General features: G+C 38.1%; 1 protein-coding gene and 1 pseudogene across 1 annotated transcript in view; both read right to left on the reverse strand.

Annotated features, from left to right (window-relative positions):
• LOC105298172 (aldehyde oxidase 4-like) overlaps positions 1-19,607 on the reverse strand; it is a 56,295-nt gene that overhangs the window by 26,527 nt on the left and 10,161 nt on the right. Inside the window, 13 exon segments of the mRNA XM_011369253.1 lie at positions 1,487-1,609; positions 2,160-2,274; positions 2,574-2,743; positions 4,899-5,008; positions 6,396-6,489; positions 7,726-7,877; positions 9,557-9,678; positions 9,862-10,014; positions 11,095-11,189; positions 11,775-11,786; positions 11,788-11,859; positions 14,518-14,579; positions 17,492-17,618. Coding sequence (XP_011367555.1) covers positions 1,487-1,609; positions 2,160-2,274; positions 2,574-2,743; positions 4,899-5,008; positions 6,396-6,489; positions 7,726-7,877; positions 9,557-9,678; positions 9,862-10,014; positions 11,095-11,189; positions 11,775-11,786; positions 11,788-11,859; positions 14,518-14,579; positions 17,492-17,618 — 1,407 coding nt within the window.
• On the reverse strand, positions 13,020-13,138 carry LOC111745124 (annotated as a pseudogene).

The raw sequence follows: 19,607 nt of genomic DNA on the forward strand, positions 1-19,607 counted from the left end.
TCTCCCTTGTCCCTTACTCAGCCTTCTCCCTGTTTTCCTTTCAAGTGTGAGGAGACTCCAGCCTGAGAAACAAGCCAAGGCCAGGAGACAAGATAGATGGCGTAGGGCCACCTCCTCCCCTGCAGTTGGCATGAGAAACAAGCCAAGAGAAACAATCCAGGACCCCAAGGCAGGATGGCTAGCCTTGGGACACTCCTCTAGCCCCAAGAAAACAAAAGCCCATAATTCAGCCCTGCTGGGACAGACTGTCTGCGTGGCCCACACCTTTCTCTTAAGTGTGTGCTTTGACTTTAATAAAATCAGTGCTTTCCTGCTTGCTGTATGTTGTGCCCTTTAGTTCTTTCTCTAGGCATAAGACAAGAACCTGGTCACTGGAGCTTTAGGTCCCGGTCCCTTTTTGGACTCCCACCCTGTCAAACTCTCCGGCATCAGTGAGGACTGGGTTGGAGGGTGGGATGGGGGTGAAAGTGAGAATAGAAAGAATAGTGTCAGATGGGTACTAGACTTATCAGTTATATAAACATCTAATCATTATGTTGTACACCTGAAACTAATATACATCAGCCGTCATTGAAAAATTCAAAAAAGGAAAGAAAGGAGCAGAAAGATGCATTTAAAGGATAACTGGGAATAACTTGAACTTGGCAACTGTTGGGAAGACCAGGAGAGAATCAAAAAGGCTGAAAGACCGCATCCTGCTTCACTGGTTTCATATTGCTTATGCATGCATTTATCTATTTATCCCTCTATCACACCCATTTATTGAGCACCTACTATAGCTTTAGCCCTTCACTAGGTACTGGGGATAAGGTACCCCATTAATAACAAAACCAAAAACAAAAGTGACAGCTAACATTTATTGAATGGGGTTTATATTCTAGGTGCAGTTCTAAGCATTTTGCTTGGATTCTCATTTAAACCTCACCATGACCTTTGGATGTAGGTACTTTCATAGTTCCCATTTACAGGTGAGGAAGCTGAGGAGTGAGGAATTTAAGTAACTCATCCAAGTTTTCATTGCTATTATTAGCCTATTAAATGACAGAATCAGAATGTGAATCCAAGTATTCTATCTCTAGAGCTTGAGCTTAAGCAGGAAGTGGGCAGGGAGACAGAGGACCGAAGCTGTAATCCAGTTAATGCTAAACTGTTCTGAGTTTCTCCGCGCTCTGAATCTTTCCACTGACTAGTTTGTATGTGAGGCCACAAAAATCTTCCTCTAGTGTTGCTTATCTATATTCTTAGGACATGCATTGGCAAGAGGCCACGCAAGCAGAAGTGGACTCAGGAAGAAAAGGGGGCTCCAGGCAGGAAAATTCTCAGTATCATGTCTCAAGGTGCAGATTGCTGGAGCCTTCTCTCTAAAACTATAAATAACACTGAAGAAAGTATGGACAAAGCTCAAATTTTGTGACTCCAAAAGGTCAAATTCTGCCAACAGTACATCACCCTAATCATTCTAGAACACATAAAGTGGCCTGATTACCTCTATTGTGATAATCCTCGGTTCTATATCTTTGTAAGTTATCTTCACTTTTTTAGCTGCCTCTCTCGCATGAGCATGGATATCAGCAGCCACAGTGCAGACGATCTGACCCACGCAAATCACCTGCAGAAAAGCCACATGTAATTAGCTAAAACATAGAATCACTAAAAATAGTTTACTGTTCCCAAATTCTTGCATTTCCCTACTGGGTTCTTGTGACCAAAAGAAATATGATTTTCTACCTATGAGAATAAATTTAAAACTGTAGCTTCAGTGGGATTTAGGGGGTACAAAAATTGAATGCAGAACTTAATTATCTGGCCTGCGATTGTCTTCAGCTACATTCCTCGCCATTCCCACATCACACATAGTAATAATCTAGTCATCCTGAAATTCTGGAAATTCTGTTGGTCCTTTTAATGTTCTACGCTCTATACTGCTTCTGTGACTTTTATGACTCTTTTGAAGCTTTCCTTTTGGCTTTTATCATAATCCCAGAAGGGTCCACAATTCAAGAGAGAATTTGAGCATCAAATTCTGATGGTGGAATCATTGTTTCTGCGCAAGTCTTCGTGATGTGAAAATGAATCCATGGATATTAGTCACAACCATTAATTTGTCTTGGCATTTTCAGCAAAGTATTTGAACAATAAGCCACACACAAATCATGCACCTCATTTTGTGCATAGAGCACTTCTCCCTGATAGCTATTATTTCCTGGAACATCCTCTGCTGTTATCACATCAACAACCCCTGGAAGTGTGAGGGCTTCTGAAACATCAATTGATCTAGGAGGAAAAATTTAAAAGTATGTCTTAAAGTCGCAGGGTACAATATAAATGATTCCTCAAACACAGGGAAAAACTACAAGGGACCTCATAATTAAATTATAGAGCAATATTCTATGTTGGTGTGCTGACTCTTGGCCATAGATTCTTTCATAACTATGCTTTAAAAATGACTGATTCACATCCAGAAGAGGGAATGAATAATCTTAATTGATTTAAATATAGAATAAGGTCTCAATTTGAATATAAAATTGTTAATGCATTTCTGTAACTTAAAGGAACGTCTTTTACTTCCTTACATGATCTTTGCATGAGCTATGGTGCTGGTGACTACTGCCAGGAAGAGTTCTTGGGAGATGGAAGGCAAGTCATCACAATACACAGCTTCCCCGGTGGTGTGTTCAGTGGCTGACTGGTGCATGACTGGGTGACCAACTGGATCTTGTCGGGGTTGGTGGGGATTCACACACTGTTAAAGAACAAAGCACGTTGGACTGGTACCGGTCCATGGCCTGTTAGGAACCAGGTCGCACAGCAGGAGGTCAACAGTGGGCGAGCAAATGAAGCTTCATCTGTATTTGCAGCCACTGCCCAGTGCTAGCATCACCACCTCAGCTCCACTTCTGATCATTGGGCATTAGATTTTCATAGGAGCACTGGTCCCTGGTGCCAAAACGGTTGGGGACCGCTGCTATAGATGTGTTAATATTTAATCCTCATAACAACTACTCATTTCTAATTTACTGATGAGGAAACTGAGAGGTTAAATATCTTGCAAAAGGTCATATAGTAAGTGGCAGAATTTGGGTTCAAATCCAAACAGTCTGGTTCCAGAGTCTATGCTTACCTACTTTCAACTCTGAATCACCACATGTGGACTTGGGAAAGCATCTTAAATTGTTTGGGTCTTAATTTTCTCCAAAATGAGAAGGTTGGGTTTGATCAGAGTGTGACTTAGGGGCTGAGAGGGAAGAGGATGTGGGGTGCCTCTCAGAGTGAACTACGTCACTTCCACTTTCAACTATTTTAGTTTGGTATTCTTTATACATTTCATTTGAATACAGATTCCTACTGTTAAAAAAAATAAAAAGCTTGAAAACCACTGGACCAAATGGTCTCTAAAGTGCTTTCCAGGTTTAAGTTTGTCATTCTAGGTTAAATCTCATTACTAATGTGAAACATTAGAGCCATAAAATGGGAAAGCTTCTTTATGTGGTCAGTATCTTGGTGGGGGGGTGGGAGAGAGCTTAAACCTTATCACCATGGATCCTGTCAAAGATAAAACATTTTCTATATAGAAAACAAAGGTGATAAAGAAGTGTTTGAGGCACATATCATATTTCCTCTACTGGACTGATTGGTGGGACTTTCCTCTCCATTCCTGCTGCCACCACCCTCATTATCTTCTCCCACCCGAGTTGTTGCATTAGCCTCCTTCACTCTCTCCCCAACCTGTTTATCCTCTATCTTTCCAGTAGATTGATGTTATTAAATTACCAGTTTCATTAAAATTTTACCTTGCTTGAAAGGCTTCAGAGGTGGCTGTCTGTTAGAACACATACGAACTCTTTGATGCAACAATAGACATAGAACCCCAGCCTCCTGCCCAGACTCATCTCATGGGGCTCCTTCAGCCACCTTGCCCTGCTGTGTGGCCTCCAACCTGCCATTTCCTCCTCTCCCCTTCATGCTGTTCTCCCACCTGGAATGATTCCCCCCGCCCACCCACCTCCCGTTGATCTATGCTAGATCCCAGCTGCTTTCTTTCCCCTTTGAACAACACTGGAAGAGGGCTCTCCCCATCACCAGAACTAGTCCAGCTATTCTTCCACTCATTTCTTGTCTAAGATGATTATTTGTTTCCTATTTCAAGCCCTTCCCTTAGATTTAGAGACCTTTGAGGACAGGACACAATGTCTTATAAATCTGTGTAGTGGCTTCAGTGTTTAGTGCTGTGCATGACACATAGAGTGGGAGGTAGTTAATAAATAAATGATTTTATTTAAAATATTTGGTTATGTATACCAACTATACTTAAATAAAAAGATAAATAAGTAAAAAGAAATATTTGGTTAATAAATGATGGTTGACTTGGAAGTATTTTTATGATAATGAACTTTTGGTTTACCAGGAACTTGGTGTAGATGATATTGAAGATATCTTTGCCCCATCTTGCCTAAGATGCATATTTATCTGAACCTGAAATTCGACTCACATCAAATGCTCTTCTTTTGCAGAGAGATAGAGCCTTCAGAAATGTTTTTCTTTTAATATTTTTAAAAACAAAAGAAAAAATGAATATAATAATAATAAATATATAACACTGAAAGCAGCTTGAATTATATTCATCTTTATACTGACATAGTCATTTATTTTATTTTTTTATGCAGAAAGGGACCCATGAAGGCAAAAGTGTCGAGGGTCCGCTAAAGTCCCAATGTGGGCCTGACATGAAAGCAAATCAAATGGTCACCTGAGAATTTGCTCCTTCCTGAGAGCAGCCTCCCAAATCTCCCTACAACAGATGGTTGGAAATGGAAAGGACACCATCCCCTTGAAGCCTCTCTAGCGGCACAGGGCGAGCCAGGCTCCCTCGGGTGGGCAGTGGGACAGGGAGTCCTTACTTGAGTGGAGTGGGAAATATCAACAGACAACACAATCTCTTCTGATTTAAGGTTGGCTTCAGGTGATCTCTCAAGAAAAGGGCTGTCTAAAGGAATCTACTGTTCACTTTCTATTTAGAGAAATGACCTTGATTAGAATGACTTGATTAATATCAAGTTGGAGAATATACAGCAAGGGACAGATTTAGTGTATGTGGTGGAAACAGTGAGCACAGGCTGGGAGCCGGAGATACAGGTTCCAGTTCTAGCTCCCAAACTGAGTAACCTTGAGAAAGTCATGAAATGTTTGGGGCTTCTGGTTCCTCAACTGCAGAAGGACAGGGTTAGACCAGATAAGCTGAAAAGTCTTTTCTGGTTCTTAGTGTCCATTCTATGCCACTCACAAATGCTGGCCTTGAAAAACTTTACAGCTATGTGGCAACAACCTAGTACAACGTAGATTCACAAATGAGAAATGGGTACAATGGGTATAATGTATTTCACAAGTGGGAAAACTGAGGTCCAGAGGTCCAGAGAGGTTAAGTGACCTATCCAAAATGCCAGAGGTGGGACTAGAGGTAGAGGCGGGATGCCTGATATATAGCTTTTTTTCTTTAAGCAGTTTACCATACTTTCTTATTTGATCCACCATACATTTTAAAATATGATTTTAAGCGGGTAGCTCCATAGAGTAGTGGTTAGCACGTCTACTTTACATGTAGAAAGTCCTGGGTTTGCACACCAGGTGGAGCCACGGACCATACCTTGGGTCCACCAGGCCCCCCAGGTGCGCCCAGTACGTTGGGGGTGCCAGGCCCTGGGTGCACGGGTACATGTCGCGAACGAGTGTGTGGGAGGAGACGCCCCGCCTTCAAAAATCTAGTTCTTAAGGGGAAACTGCAACATCCATAGGTCAGGGGTGGAAGTGTGTGTGGGGAGGGAATTGAAGAGGGGAAAAAAATATACATGATTTTAATCAAAGAGAGGGTATCTCGCATCAATAGCTCTATGAATAATATGCATTGTTTTTATTTCCTTAAACTTAAATAATTTTCCCTTGGCAAAGCTCAAACTGTCTTTGAATAAAGACAGAAGTTGTGAGTAATATGTCCCACAAACTTGATTTTGTTTAAAATGAAAAGTCCTATGAGGAAAATTTCCGCCCTTATGAAACTCTGAAATAAAATATACCATAAAACTTAAAAACCACAGAGATACATCTCATTAATTTTTGGTTTAACTACTTTGATATTACAGTTTAGACTGTGCATAAATGTGGCCAGTTAAGAAAAATTGTCAAGTGCAGTAACTTATCTGATCTATAAGACATAGAGCATCTGGAGAACGGGATGATTGATCTCAGTTTCATTCTTACACTTGAGGTAATATAGATATAGACAATATATATATTTGGTAAGTCTAGGTTAGATATTCTTGGGTTCTTAGTTCATGGTTTATGGAAGGAGCTACCTGACAATGATAATTATAAAATACAATGCCTAAAGCTTGGTCTCTTACCTTTAGATATCAGATTGATGACAGCATTTCCAGCTGCTAAAATAGGATTTAGGTCAGAAAAATTAGGTCTGCTCACCACATGTCCTCCTAAAGTCTAAATAAATAAAGATGACATTTTAAAGCTACATTTAGTTATTTAACAAATAAGCAATATGTAGACAGTCATCTTGTAAAGCTTTTAATCCTCTTCCTTGTTTCATAGAGAGATCCGGCAGAGTTTTGGGGCTGCTAAATGGATATAGACAACATATTGTGCAAGATTCTCACCCCTGACTTCAGTTCAGACTTAGTGCTTGAGAAAAATACTTCTTTTCCATGTGTAATGAGGAGGCAAATCTCTTTGAGAACTGACTCTAGTATGAGTGTTTCATTAATGCAGGGGAAGGTGCAGACTGGAGCTTGAGTAAACTGTAAGGAATGCAGATATGAAGCATTCGCATTCAAAATGTTTGCTGTGCTGCTGCGCAATAGAATTCTTCTCCGTTGCCCCAAACCGTGAATAAAGCTGCTTCAGACAAAGCCTTTTATGAAGACTTTTATTAGGAGTTAAGAGTGCAAGATGATATGGAGAGGTAGAACATGACCCATAAAAAGGAATAGAAGATGCAGAAGGTGAAAACATACGGTGGATTTTGAGAATCAACAAAAATAAGGCCAGAGACAATCAGAAAAAATGGCCCCCACCTCCATCCCGCTGAACTATACCCATCATGTGTGGAATGGGTGGTGATTGGAACCAATTTTTCTTAAATCTTAAATAATAGGGAAACCTCAAGAAGCTAGATAACTGGGAAACATCTAAGAATAGATATATAGGACACAGGTGTTTAGAAACCGACCTCAGTGCAAAGGTCTAAGGGAAGAACCAGGCATAAAAGAGTGTTTTGGAATTGTAGGCTCTTGTTTACCAAACCTTGCATAAGACATATTTCACAGACCGTTAGAGCTGGATAGGATATTAGAGATGGTCTATTTGACTGAAACTTAATTTTTAAAATGAAAAAAACAGAGGCTTAAAGGGATCAAGTGGTTTCTCCAGGATCATACCACTCTTACGTGACAGGCTGGGATTAGAATTTGTGCACCTCCAGACCCCAAGACCATAATCCTGCAATACAGAATGCTGCTTCTCACTAGAGTACATGCATACACACAGTGTGATGCCTCTCACCCTGGACTCAGACACACACACTCAAACTCACACTCACGTTGTAGAGACTTATTTGACATTGACTTGGGACTCCTCTTCAGAGTAATGTTTGCTAAACTGAACAGAACTGCATGACTGTCTGTAACTGTGGCTCATTGCACATAACACTAGAGAACGTACCGCCATACTCCTAATCCGGGTTCCGGCAAGCGTCCTCAGATGCTTCAGGAGGGCACGGTAGGTCTTAGTCTTCTCCTTCGGTTGCTCTGAAACAATAAAATGTAAGGCATCATTCAGCTGGGCCAGGCTGTACCCCGCACCTATTGTCACCCCTGAAAATAAGACAGTGGAATAAAAACTTAAAATCAACTGTTAACAAGATGCATGGGCCGCATGGAAACAATTTTTCTAATATATCTTCTCTTTTCATATTTCCTTAAAATGACAAAAACCGAAGATAAAGATATTTCTTGGCAATTTGCTTTATTTCCAAAGATTAAGTACCAAATTATTTTTCTCAGTCATGTATACAGTTATATTTTAGGAACTATCAACCATGAATATCTGACATTCACAGTGTCTTCTTAATTTAGTGTTTTCCTGAATAAATTGATCAAATAGGAAAATTTCAGCCAAGATGCTCTTAGACTTTTTAAAGATGATTAAGCCTAAGGGGCTTTGCAGTGCCCATTTGCCCTTCTTCCACAGCCGTCTCTTCTTATTGTCCCCTGTCAGAACAACAAGAATAGACACCTGCCTCTACCCTGGGTCAGTTTCATTCACAGGTGTGCTCACAGAGAATACTTTGAGTAGTGATGTCATATAGTTGATGCTTTCTCAATAAGAACAATACTGCCCCCAAGGGGGTGAAAAAAATCTTACTCTTTTTATGTATATGGCCCTGATATACATACTCTACATAAACAGATATATGATCTCTCTTTGGTGTTAAAATGTCATGGAGGGATGATTAGAGAAAAATGTCTATCTCTCTCTCCTTAGAGAGGCAGCAATAAAAAGATTGAGAAACACCGATTTCGTTCTACAAGCTCTACCTCCCTAGCCCCTCCACCTCCACCCTACCCTAACCAAGTACCTCTACACCTTCCTTCCACATGCTCCTGTGCCAGCCGGGACTCCCCTTGCTCCATCTTTCCCTGTGAGTTTTTTGATAGGGACTTTTCAATAGGTAAAAAAATTCTGGGCAGACTGGCTTAAGTTTGGCAGGTCAGAGGGGAAAGCAAACAGTTTTTCATCTGATTTCTGTTTACTTATTGAGAGAACACAATTTTATGTGGAATTTTTAGCTCCTATAACCTGTTATCCATTCAAATGCTAAGTTTGGGTAGTGGACGTTGGTACAGCTTTATTCAGTTTATTACGTGGGAGTACTTGACTAGAAGTAAGAAGACCTAGGATCTAGTCTTGACTTAACCATTTGTTAGCTGTGTGAACTTGGAGAAGTTACTTAAACCCTTTGATTCAACATCTTTAGGAGAATGGAAATACCAAGGCTACCTGCTGTGTCTACCTCCCAGGGCTGTGATAAGGATCAAAAGAAACAAAAGATATGAAAGCACTTGGTAAATTGTGAAAAGAGTGTAACATAATTTTGTAGCCCAGATTTGTGTGTGTGTGTGTGTGTGTGTGTGTGTATGGGTGTAGTTGGGCCTTGAACAAATTTATAAATCAGGGAGTAATGTTTGACAAGATTCTTTCCTACTGACCAGTTAATGTCTTAAGTCTTGTTCGGTCAATCAATCCACAGCTGACTAGCTAGGTGGCATCTTTCCACCCATTATGGTTCCTATGACAATGTAGTATTCAGTGACATAGCTGAGTGGGTCCTGAAAAAGCTCATGGTAAACACATAGTAGATGTTCAATAAATATTTTTGAATAAATAAATGAGATCAGACATTCTATGAAATGCTCAAATTAACCCCATGCATATAATTAACAGTCCACCAATAACCAATCATTACACCTTATTTGAAGAAGAACATGCATACCATTAGCTGTGCTGTCTGCAAAATATAATTCTGGAAGCCCAATTGGAGATATGAAAACTGGATGGAATTGGTCCTTAAGGAGAAAAACATTTAAGACAATTAGAAAAGGATGTCAATGAATGCTAATAGATGTTGCTTACTGACAATTCAGGGTGAAGATTGTGTCACAAATGACTCATTTGCAAAAGAAAACAGCAAGCATTCTAAAGACCATAGATATCCATTAATTAAAATGAATTGCACTTATGGAGGAGTTTAAAAAGCGACACAGATGTTTGGGTTACCTAAAGAACATCCTTAAAAACCACCCACCCACTGTAGTGTTCTCCATGACAACGGGGGTTTGGGGGAAGTTGGCTTTCAGCTCCACAAGGTTGTTGAGAGTTACTGGAGTAATCCAGGCAGTCCTCTCCCCTCAGAATGTCAGCCTTCTCTTGTTTGGATCTTCTGCCATTTCTCTGCAGAAAAGCAAAGTCAACAGGCTTTCAAGTAAGACTGTTGTACTGCATGCCATGTGTATATCCACTGCTCTGGGCATCCAAATGGTAGTTTTCTGAGGTCACCTAACTTCTAGAGATCAGGAAAGGGTGGCCTTGTTTGAAACGAGATTGATAAGTTTCATGTGGGCACCAATGAATAGACATCACAATAGGCGTCTATCCATCAACACCTGCATATAGAGTAGAATGAACTCTATATGTGTGAAGTGAGTGCGTGAAGAGAAGGCAGCATGGTATAGTGAAAGTGGCTTAGCCTGGAACTAAAGGGCCAAGAATCTTGTTCTAGTTCTGCTCTACCAGAGACTCAGAGGGGCTTCATTTTTGGGGACTAGGTTTTTTAGTTGGACAAAAATTGCTTATTGGAAAAATTGTTCTTGAAGAAAAATCCTTAAGTCATTCACCAGGTATATTGTAAGTGGATTATTTTACAACTCTGTAGACATAAACACATATGTATACATCTAATGTATACATATAATCTTTAAATACTAGGAGTGTCCAAGTTCTCCCACTCTGAGAGTCGTGTGGAGACCGGGACCCTCTGAGAAGCAGGCAGCATCATATCCCTCATCTCATGCTCCCTCCAGGGCATAGTCATGGAATAGAGTGATGGGTTTATTACATTATTTATATTATTCTCTCTCTCTCCCCAATGAGTTGAAATCACAGAGGTTAATAGTAAGAGTAATATAATTCGAAGATACTTATTATAACAAGTATCATTTGATTTTTACTTTACCAGTTTTGCAAAATGCCTTAAACGTATCTCACATTGTAGATGTGTCATCTTGGATAAGTCACTTACACTCCCCGAGTTCAGAATTTTCAACAGAGCGGGTAAACCAAAGCATCTCTGAGGTCCTGGAAGCTCCTCTCTTCTAAGCTGTCTGTTTAAAATTGCTTATAGTGGAGCCGAACAAGTTCCTAAAAACGGGTTATCGTATTGGACACGATTCCAGCTTTTAACCTTTAAAACTCGGTAATTCCACAGTGTAATACAAAAAGGCTTATATCACATCATGTTATGAAACAACAAACGTAATATATCTTACTGTCAGTTCAGGAGGGAGTACAGGTTCCTGGGATGGATCCAAGGGCTGGAATTCATCTTTATTATACAGTTTGGTACATAACTAAACAAAACAAAACAAAATACAAATGAAACATCAGAATTACTGAGAGATGTACAGGAATCTCTACGCGCGAGACTCTAGAGTCAGGGTCTAAACCTCTGACACCCCAGACACAAAATGGAGGTTTCAGAGCCGCAGGGTATCCCTGAGTGGAATTCTCTGCACCCTTTGAGACTGTGACAGTTTCCCCAGCAGACTTTCTGGACTCTAGCCTTCCTTTTTTGGCATTGGGAATTGGGTTTTAAATTTCTATGCTGGGTCTCAGGTATTATTTGTCATGAGCATGAAGATGCACCACTGTTTACATCTCTTGTAGTGCTTGGTTGGTGGGGTAGGGTGGGGAGGCAGGTAAATCCAGATAAGACACAGAAAGTTGGAATGCTTCTGAAGGAAAACAGCCTTTTGCGGTGACTGGCCTCATGAAAGTCGTGAGCTCGCTAATTTTTGGAACTTTATAAGGCTGTTTATGCCCTGAATTCACTTACTTTGTATTTTACTCACTGAAAAGAATAGAAAACTGGAATTTTGGATTTATGTGGGTACTTTTTAGTCAATCTCAACTGAAGTGGCACAGCAAATATTTACTTTTTCCTGTCTAAGTCACAAAAGACCTCTCTTCTTGATCCATGCAACATTTTCCTGATCCTTTCATTTGACAAACAGTTGATTCCTTAGGAAGTAATGCAGTTTAAAAGAAAGTCATTGGTTAATTTTTTAAATACTAATCTGAGTACCCAGCAGTACCCAGGCCCTAGAGAAGTTGTGGAAGTAACAGTGTGTCCTTGCCCTCAAGGACTGTGTAATGGGGTGAGAAGGAGACAAGCTATTCCATCACTGAACAATTAGAGAAAATTACAGGGAGTGTGCACCATGCTCATGACAGGGTCTTGTTAATGGTGTCGCTCAAGTCTGAGAGGAGGACGGGGTGGGTTAGAGGAAGGGTGGGGCCAACAGCTAAGGCATCCTACTAAAAGTAAGGTAAATGGAGTGTAGTTATCAGGTGGTAAGTAAAAAAACCAAAATAGATGGCTCCTTTTTATTGTAAAGATGATACAGTGTGTATCTTTAATGAAATCCTGGAAAGATAAACTGCCTTTAAGACTTTCTACGTACAAATATAAATAAACTGAAAACCTGAGTTTATTTAGATATCATTGGAGCTATTCTGAATTATTTAGATAATTCAAGTCCCAAACATTTTACTGTAATTTTCAGAACATTTCATGCAGACCCAAAGTAGTGTTTTGGCCTGAATTTACTAGTCAGTTACTGCAACTCTCAGACAACTAATTTTATTCTATTTGCCCTTTTCATGGGCAGACACAGCCTCAAGGTCTGTGGCTATTTTCAGACCTGTGCTTTGACTTTATACATGGAGTCAGGGAGACCTGGATTCTAGGTCCTGCTTTAACACATACAGTGGGGTGTGTTTGTTAAATTAGAAAAATAAAAGATATCCAAAACAGTTTTTTTTATGTTTAAATATGTGAAAGACATGCACGATATCTGACTCAGAGGAAGTACTGAAGTGGCTGTTGATATTTCTACTTCTAAGGTAATTTTCTTCAGTGTTAAGAAGGAAGTTGGATTTTGTGACAACACTATATACAATAAAGGAACTAACCATAAGTGACTAAATGTGAGGACCCAGAGTGAGAGAGACAAAAATGTCTGTCTTTGAATACATTTTATCTTCTGGAAAATAAATGCATGGTATTAGGTTGAATCATATAATTTTATATATATATATATATATATATGCGTATGTGTATGTGTATACACACACACACACACACACACACACACACACACACATACACACACACACAATGCCTACAGCACCTGTTATTCCTAGGTGGTCTCCCATCCAAGTACTAACCAGGCCCGACCTTGCTTAGCTTCTGAGATCAGACGAGATCGGGCACATTCAGGGTGTCATGGCTGTAGACAGGTTGCATCATATAATATTCCTGTTTTTGTGGGTCAAAATGGTGGAATACTGGCCATTTGTATGGTTCAACTTAAATAGTTTTTATGCAGAATTTGAAATAAATTAGCCTGTAGTTTATAAAAGCTTTTTCAATTCTTCATTACTGGTCTAAATGTAGACCCCCCCCACCCCCACAAAAAAAATTAGTTTTTGGAATTAACTTGTGCACCTTGAATTGCTTTTTGTCAACCAAAATTATATACAATTAATTTTTACCATTAAAAAAATGGGTGCTAGAAAAACACCCTAACTGAAACCTTGTTGAAAGTATGTCTCCTCTTAATATTTACTTTCTGAAAACTTAATATATCTGAAAACTACCCTCCCCCCGCCATACACGAAATCATTCTTTTCCAACTTCCTTCATCCAATCTGATTCCTTGATCTCTCAGCTTTGAAGGTGCCTTGGATTTCTTTCTTCCTGCATCTTTTATTGTCTGGAGGTTATGATTCTGGCAGTCTCCTTCCTGAAAGTATTTTTTCTGGGTCCCTACTCTCACACTGGTCTAGGTCTTTATTCCCTCATGCATTGGATACTGCACTAGTCCATGCCCTCATCGCCACTATGTCTTTCCAGGTTTATCCTCCTTAAAGGCATGTGCCAAGAATTTTCCTTTTGAAATACTGTTCTTGTGCTATTCTTAGCTTGAGACTAAATAATGAGACTATATACTGGTTATCAGCTTTAAGTCTAAATTCCTTAGCCACAAACAATATCCTTTTATACCTTAATGTTTCAGCCATATCAATTTCTTAGCTGAACCTTGGACAGCTAAAGTTTTCCTTCCCTCCCCCCGACCACTTCCTTTTTTTTTTTCCTACTTCCATGCATTTTCTTACTTGGGATTTTCTAGTGGCCTCTCCTCACCCATCCATTTCTATCACTTGCTTTAAGATCTGTTTCAAAACTTCCCTTCTCCAATAAGTCTCCTCTGTCTTCCCTTCTTGCTCATTAATTCTTTTAAATTCAGGTTCCTTCAAAATTTATATAAATGGTATAGAGGGCATACTGAGCTTTTAATTATCTTGCTTTTTAATTATGGTTTGTTTCTTAGTCTATATTTCATTTTCTTCAATAGAGCTTGCATCTTTTGAAGTCATGGATCATATACTTTACTTTTTTAGGAAACGTGCCTAATTTAAGGCTATAAACAAGATAGATGCTAAATATTTATTTAAAAAAAATACTAACAGTGGCATTCAACAACTTTCAGTGGTTAGAAAGGTCAATCTGGGGTTATTTTTAGAGATAATTAAGTGTAGTAGATGATTATGCAAAGTATATTAATATATTAAATCAATTGAAAAATTTTATATACATTTTTTATTTTAACTCACCTCACAGAAAGTTTTCCCACTTTCTACAATTGGTCGATATCCAGTACAGTGGCACAAATTACCTGATTAAGAGATCAATTTTTGATGAATGATATAGAAATATATTGCATATTTGTGCTTCACGTTTTCAGTGGATAGCTATACCAGTAATTAGATTCTTTTTTGTTTCCCAAACCAGTAAAATGGCTCTTTGGAACAGAGATATTCTTCAAAAATAGAGCTTATAATTACATTTTTTTCCTGAAATATCACAAAGACCTCCACAATTTTCCCCAATAAACTCTTCCTGTCTTATTTCCCACCCCTGTCCTACTTCATGTAACTTGCCATCTCTTACAGCATCTCAGATGTGGTTCCTTGGTAAGCTTTTTCATGTAGTCTCTTCTCCTCCAAATGTCATCTTAGGAAGTGTGTCCATTTGTAAGGGCCCCAACCCCGCTTCCCTCTGGGGTCTGCTCTAACACCCCAGCCAGAGCTGTATGACTCACTATCTGGATCCTTCTGCAAGCCCATCATCGACTGTGCTGGAGAAGGGTCATATATGTACATGCCTTATCTCCTTCATTAGATCTCAAGCTCTGGAGAAGGCAAGAATTGTCTTAACTGTTCTTGAACCCTCCCTGTACAGTATAATAGGTATTCAATAAGTACCTGGTATTATTTTAATCAGTCAGCATTTCCAAAGTGTGGTGGAAAGGTGAGGAAACCACTGGTTTTTTTTTTAGAAAGTAAATTTAAATTTTGCAGCCAGTGTAAATGATATTTATAAATATGTTTTACTGACATGAGAAAACTCTTATGTTATACTGTTAAAATTATGTATATAATATAAAATTGTACAGATAATAGTCGCAAGTATTTAAAATAAGCCAACAAAAACTATGCATAGAAAAGGCCAAAAGAAAATAGAAATATCTGATTGTGGTTGTCTCCTGTGGCAGATATATGAATGAGTTTTTCCCTTATCTTCTAATTTTTTTTTGTATTTTTCATAATAAGAATGCGTTATTTTTATACTTAAAATAAATTTAAAACTATTAAGTTCAAATACAATTTAAATATTTCAGAAGCAATGTATATGTGTGGATTGGGGAAGGTTTAAACACCTAGAAGGAAAATATTGTGTGGAAACTTGATGTCAGTGAGTCATGTGGAAGTTAATGGGTATACTTATTTTTTTTATTAGGGCAAGAATAGTGTAGAGAGAAACTGCATGCACAAGAATGGATTCAGATTCCATAATATCTCTTTCCTTTTGCTATAAGAAAGAATATAGAAGATGTGTGAAATAAGAATTTCTCTTTGGAGTAGAGAAAAGGAGCTGAAATATCTAGAACATAACTACATGGCATAAGATAGAAGTATTTAAGTGGCAGTGGACACTTTCTCTCTGATAAACTATAAGCAAACATTAAAGCTTAGAGAGAGCTAGTATCAGAATTTTTTTGTTTTTGTTCTTGGCCACATAATCAATGCTAAGTCTAGAAGCCCTACTAAAGGCCCAGCAAGGGAATGCTAATAGCACCCATTGCAGAAATTCTTCTGATTCTAGGGGGGAAAAAAGATAAAAATTCAAAAATTTTATTTCTTAGTCTTGAAGAGAAAGACGAGATTAAATAAAGTGGTGATTTATATCAATTGACCATTTTAAAAGCTATGTGCCACAACCAAGCGCATTTCTTTGAATTTTTAATTATATTGTTGTTTTTCTTAAAATATGAACTTGAAGGTTATTTAGTGTGGGTAGCATTTATAATTCTAGAAAGAGTTCAAGTAAATGGATTGTGAACTGAAATATACTCTCCAAATTGTCTACTCCTATAATAAGATTATCTACTTCATCAATTTAGCCAAACTTGACAACACCATCTCCTGGTGGTCATTATGTGAATCATAGGCATAGAATCTAGGAGGAAATAATCCACCCCTGTAAGATTGTTTGCGCATATTCAAAGAGACAAACAAAAAGTAAAGCAAATCACAAGATCTCTGCTTTTCAAAGCTTTCAATACCTCATTAGTGTGGATTATTTCATTAAACAAAGATTATCTGTTGTTCAAATCCATTCAGGTTTGGTTAGAATTATAACTGAGATCATAGGCCAAAGTTTTAGTAGTACTTAATGAAATACTAAAAAATTTTGAGTGAAGAAGTTGTTGAGAGATAAGGGAAACTATTAGAGAATATTTATATACCAGTAATCATAAAATTTAAGTTGAATTTTTACTTTGTTTTAGTCTGCATCTTCTCATCATAAAACTGAATTTCTCTCTAGGTCTGTTATTGAAAGGGACAAAGAGTTTTCTTATATTATTCAGAGGTTTGCTTTCATGGCTTTCTAGTAAGAACTAGTGACCGGTTACCTTGAAACTAGGTATGTTGGTTACAGAAAACTACATTTGTTAACATACTTTTTTTTTTTAATAGAAAATTGTGCTTGTTCATTTCAATTTGATAGCTATTTGTCATAGGATATTGACTTGTTCACCAAGCTGTGAAAACTAGTTGCTGTCTACTATCTCCTTGATCTTATAATGAACCCAAGCAGAACATAAAATGTAAAGTATCTGAAAGTCTACCCTATTTGTAAAGTTAGTTTTAGTAAGTGGAGTTAATAAATAATTCTAATAGATTAATTAAAAAGTAACAGAATCTCATTCTTTCATACTACCCACATTTCCACATTTGAAAAAGACTATATAAGAAACAGCCCATTTGAATGCCTTTGCAGAGTGACAATGAACTCCATTAAGGAAGAAAGGTTTGTAATGAAATCAAAATTGCCCCAATTCTTGGCATCACTACTGACAAAATAAAGGTGTCAATTCCTGGAAAAAACTCAGATAAAGACAGTCACTAAAGACGAACCCCAAAGCTGTGCAGCAACTTCTCTCCATGGGCTGAGACCTCCTTTTCCAGTTATGTGGGTACTTTCCACCCTAGGCCCTGCCTGCAGAAGGCCCAGAAGGCTCACCTCCGAGCGCTTTGGTTATTTGCTTGGGGGTCAGCTCTGAGTGGTTCCTGAGCAGCAGATAGATGGACATCACTATCCCTGGGCTGCAGAAGCCACACTGCGTGCCGTGACACTTGGCAAGTCTCTCCTGGGAGAAAAATGGTACATTATTAATGCTTTAAGTCTCTTGTTTCCTCCTTGGACACTGGTCAAGAGTGAAACTTATATGTTTAGCTTTCCAAAAATAACTGTAGGAAAAAAGATGTCACTCTGAAAGAAAAATATTTTTATTTCTGGAAATCATATGCTTTTTTTCCTACCTCAGGAAAAGCCTGTTGGTAGGTATGAAGTCACTTTGCTTTCTAGACTCTGGTTTCTTGATCTGTGAAATAGGAAGTGTAGTTTAGGGAACAAGTAAAATGCTTTGTAATCATACTCACGTGAGTTTCAGTCCTTACTGTAGCTCATTAATTGTGTGACATTAGGTGATTTACTTAACTTTTCTTCATTTTTAAAATTAGGATAATCGTTGTGAGAACAAATAAATGAATATATGCGAATGATTTGACAGTTTCTGGCAAGTCATTTTCATCCTCTTCTCCATCTATATTATAGAATTTTGATGGCTTAAATGACAAAATCTATATAAATGCTTTGAAAATTGTGAGGTATTATTTAGTTGTGTGGTGCCATTCATTTACTTAATTTATGCACATTCAACTTTATGCATTTAAATATAACAAAAAATAATAAAAAGAGACAGAAATGACAAGTTACTTTTTCCACTCTATACAAGGCCCTATGCCATGAAGATATAGATGGAAGACATGACTGTGAGTCCATCTGTGTGTATCCTTCCCATGTGTCTCTCAAAGGGTGCTTAACTGGCTGGCTTAGCATTTTTCAAACAGTGTGACCCCTAAGATGAAAGCCAAATTCATCTGTGGCTCGACTGAAAGAACAGACATTCGGTAATATTGTTATAACTATGTATGGTGTCAGGTGGGTACTAAACTTACAAGGGGATCACTTTGTAAGTGATATAAATGTCTAACCACTATGCTGTGTATCTAAAACTAATATAATATTGAATGTCAACTATAATTGAAAATTATGTTAATGCAACAATGGCATACGTAACCATTAAAAAAATGTAGATTATATAAAAAAAAGAAAGAATAGATGCTCTAATGATAGAGGGAAATATGGCTGTGTTGGATTGATTGCTAGATGGCAAGTTGTTTCAGATGTGGCATATAAACCTGGCTGTAAATGTGTTGGTATATGTTTAACAACTGAATCTCTGGAGGGGAAAAAAGCCCTGATTTGTAGTTTCTACCATTTTTATTTGGACAGATATTTCCACCATGGCTGATGCCAAACTTCCAACATGATGTCAATGTCTGTGGATCTGGGAAGAGATGCACAGTGACATACACTTCTATGGCATTTCCATCAAGTAGACACAATAGACAAAAAATCTCAAGAGTGAAGATACTAGTAAAATGTAGTAAAAAAATTAGAGATGATGAATGTTGATGTTTATTAACTTTGTTTTTAATATTACTTATCTAATTTTAAGTTTGTAAAGTTTAGTTGTTAATAATGGTTGTTTTCAAAGATGGGCTTACAAAATTTCTGAAAATTGAACAACCAGCTCTCATAAGCCAGAATGAGCCTGCACCGGTACTAGCCTGTACTGCTGAATAAATTCGGCAACTGTATTATCAAAATCTAATAAGCTGCAGCATTGGGTCCTTCCATAACTATAAAGGTGATGAGCCAGGTATGGAGTAATATCTTAATAAGATCAAGTCATTCCATTTATGAAAGACATGCACTATCACCAAGTGCCCCTCCATGGTGACACACTGTCAGAGAAAGCTTTTAGACTCTGTGTTCTAAACACAGCCTTCTAAGAGAAGGAATTTCAAGGGAAACTATGGCTATTCCTAATCTTTCTACACACTGCTTTTAAAACTTAACCTCTGCAGAAGTTTCTATTCTAGTATGTAAAAATAACATTACCATTAAAAAAAAGTCTTCTAAACTTTAGTAAACACTGTCGTTTTAGCTATGTTTTATTGTAGCATGGGTGCAATTACTCGTGAGACATCTGGAGAACACTTGGAGAGTA

Source organism: Pteropus vampyrus, unplaced genomic scaffold (assembly GCF_000151845.1).
Source record: "Pteropus vampyrus isolate Shadow unplaced genomic scaffold, Pvam_2.0 Scaffold146, whole genome shotgun sequence".
NCBI classification, from domain to species: Eukaryota; Metazoa; Chordata; class Mammalia; order Chiroptera; family Pteropodidae; genus Pteropus; species Pteropus vampyrus.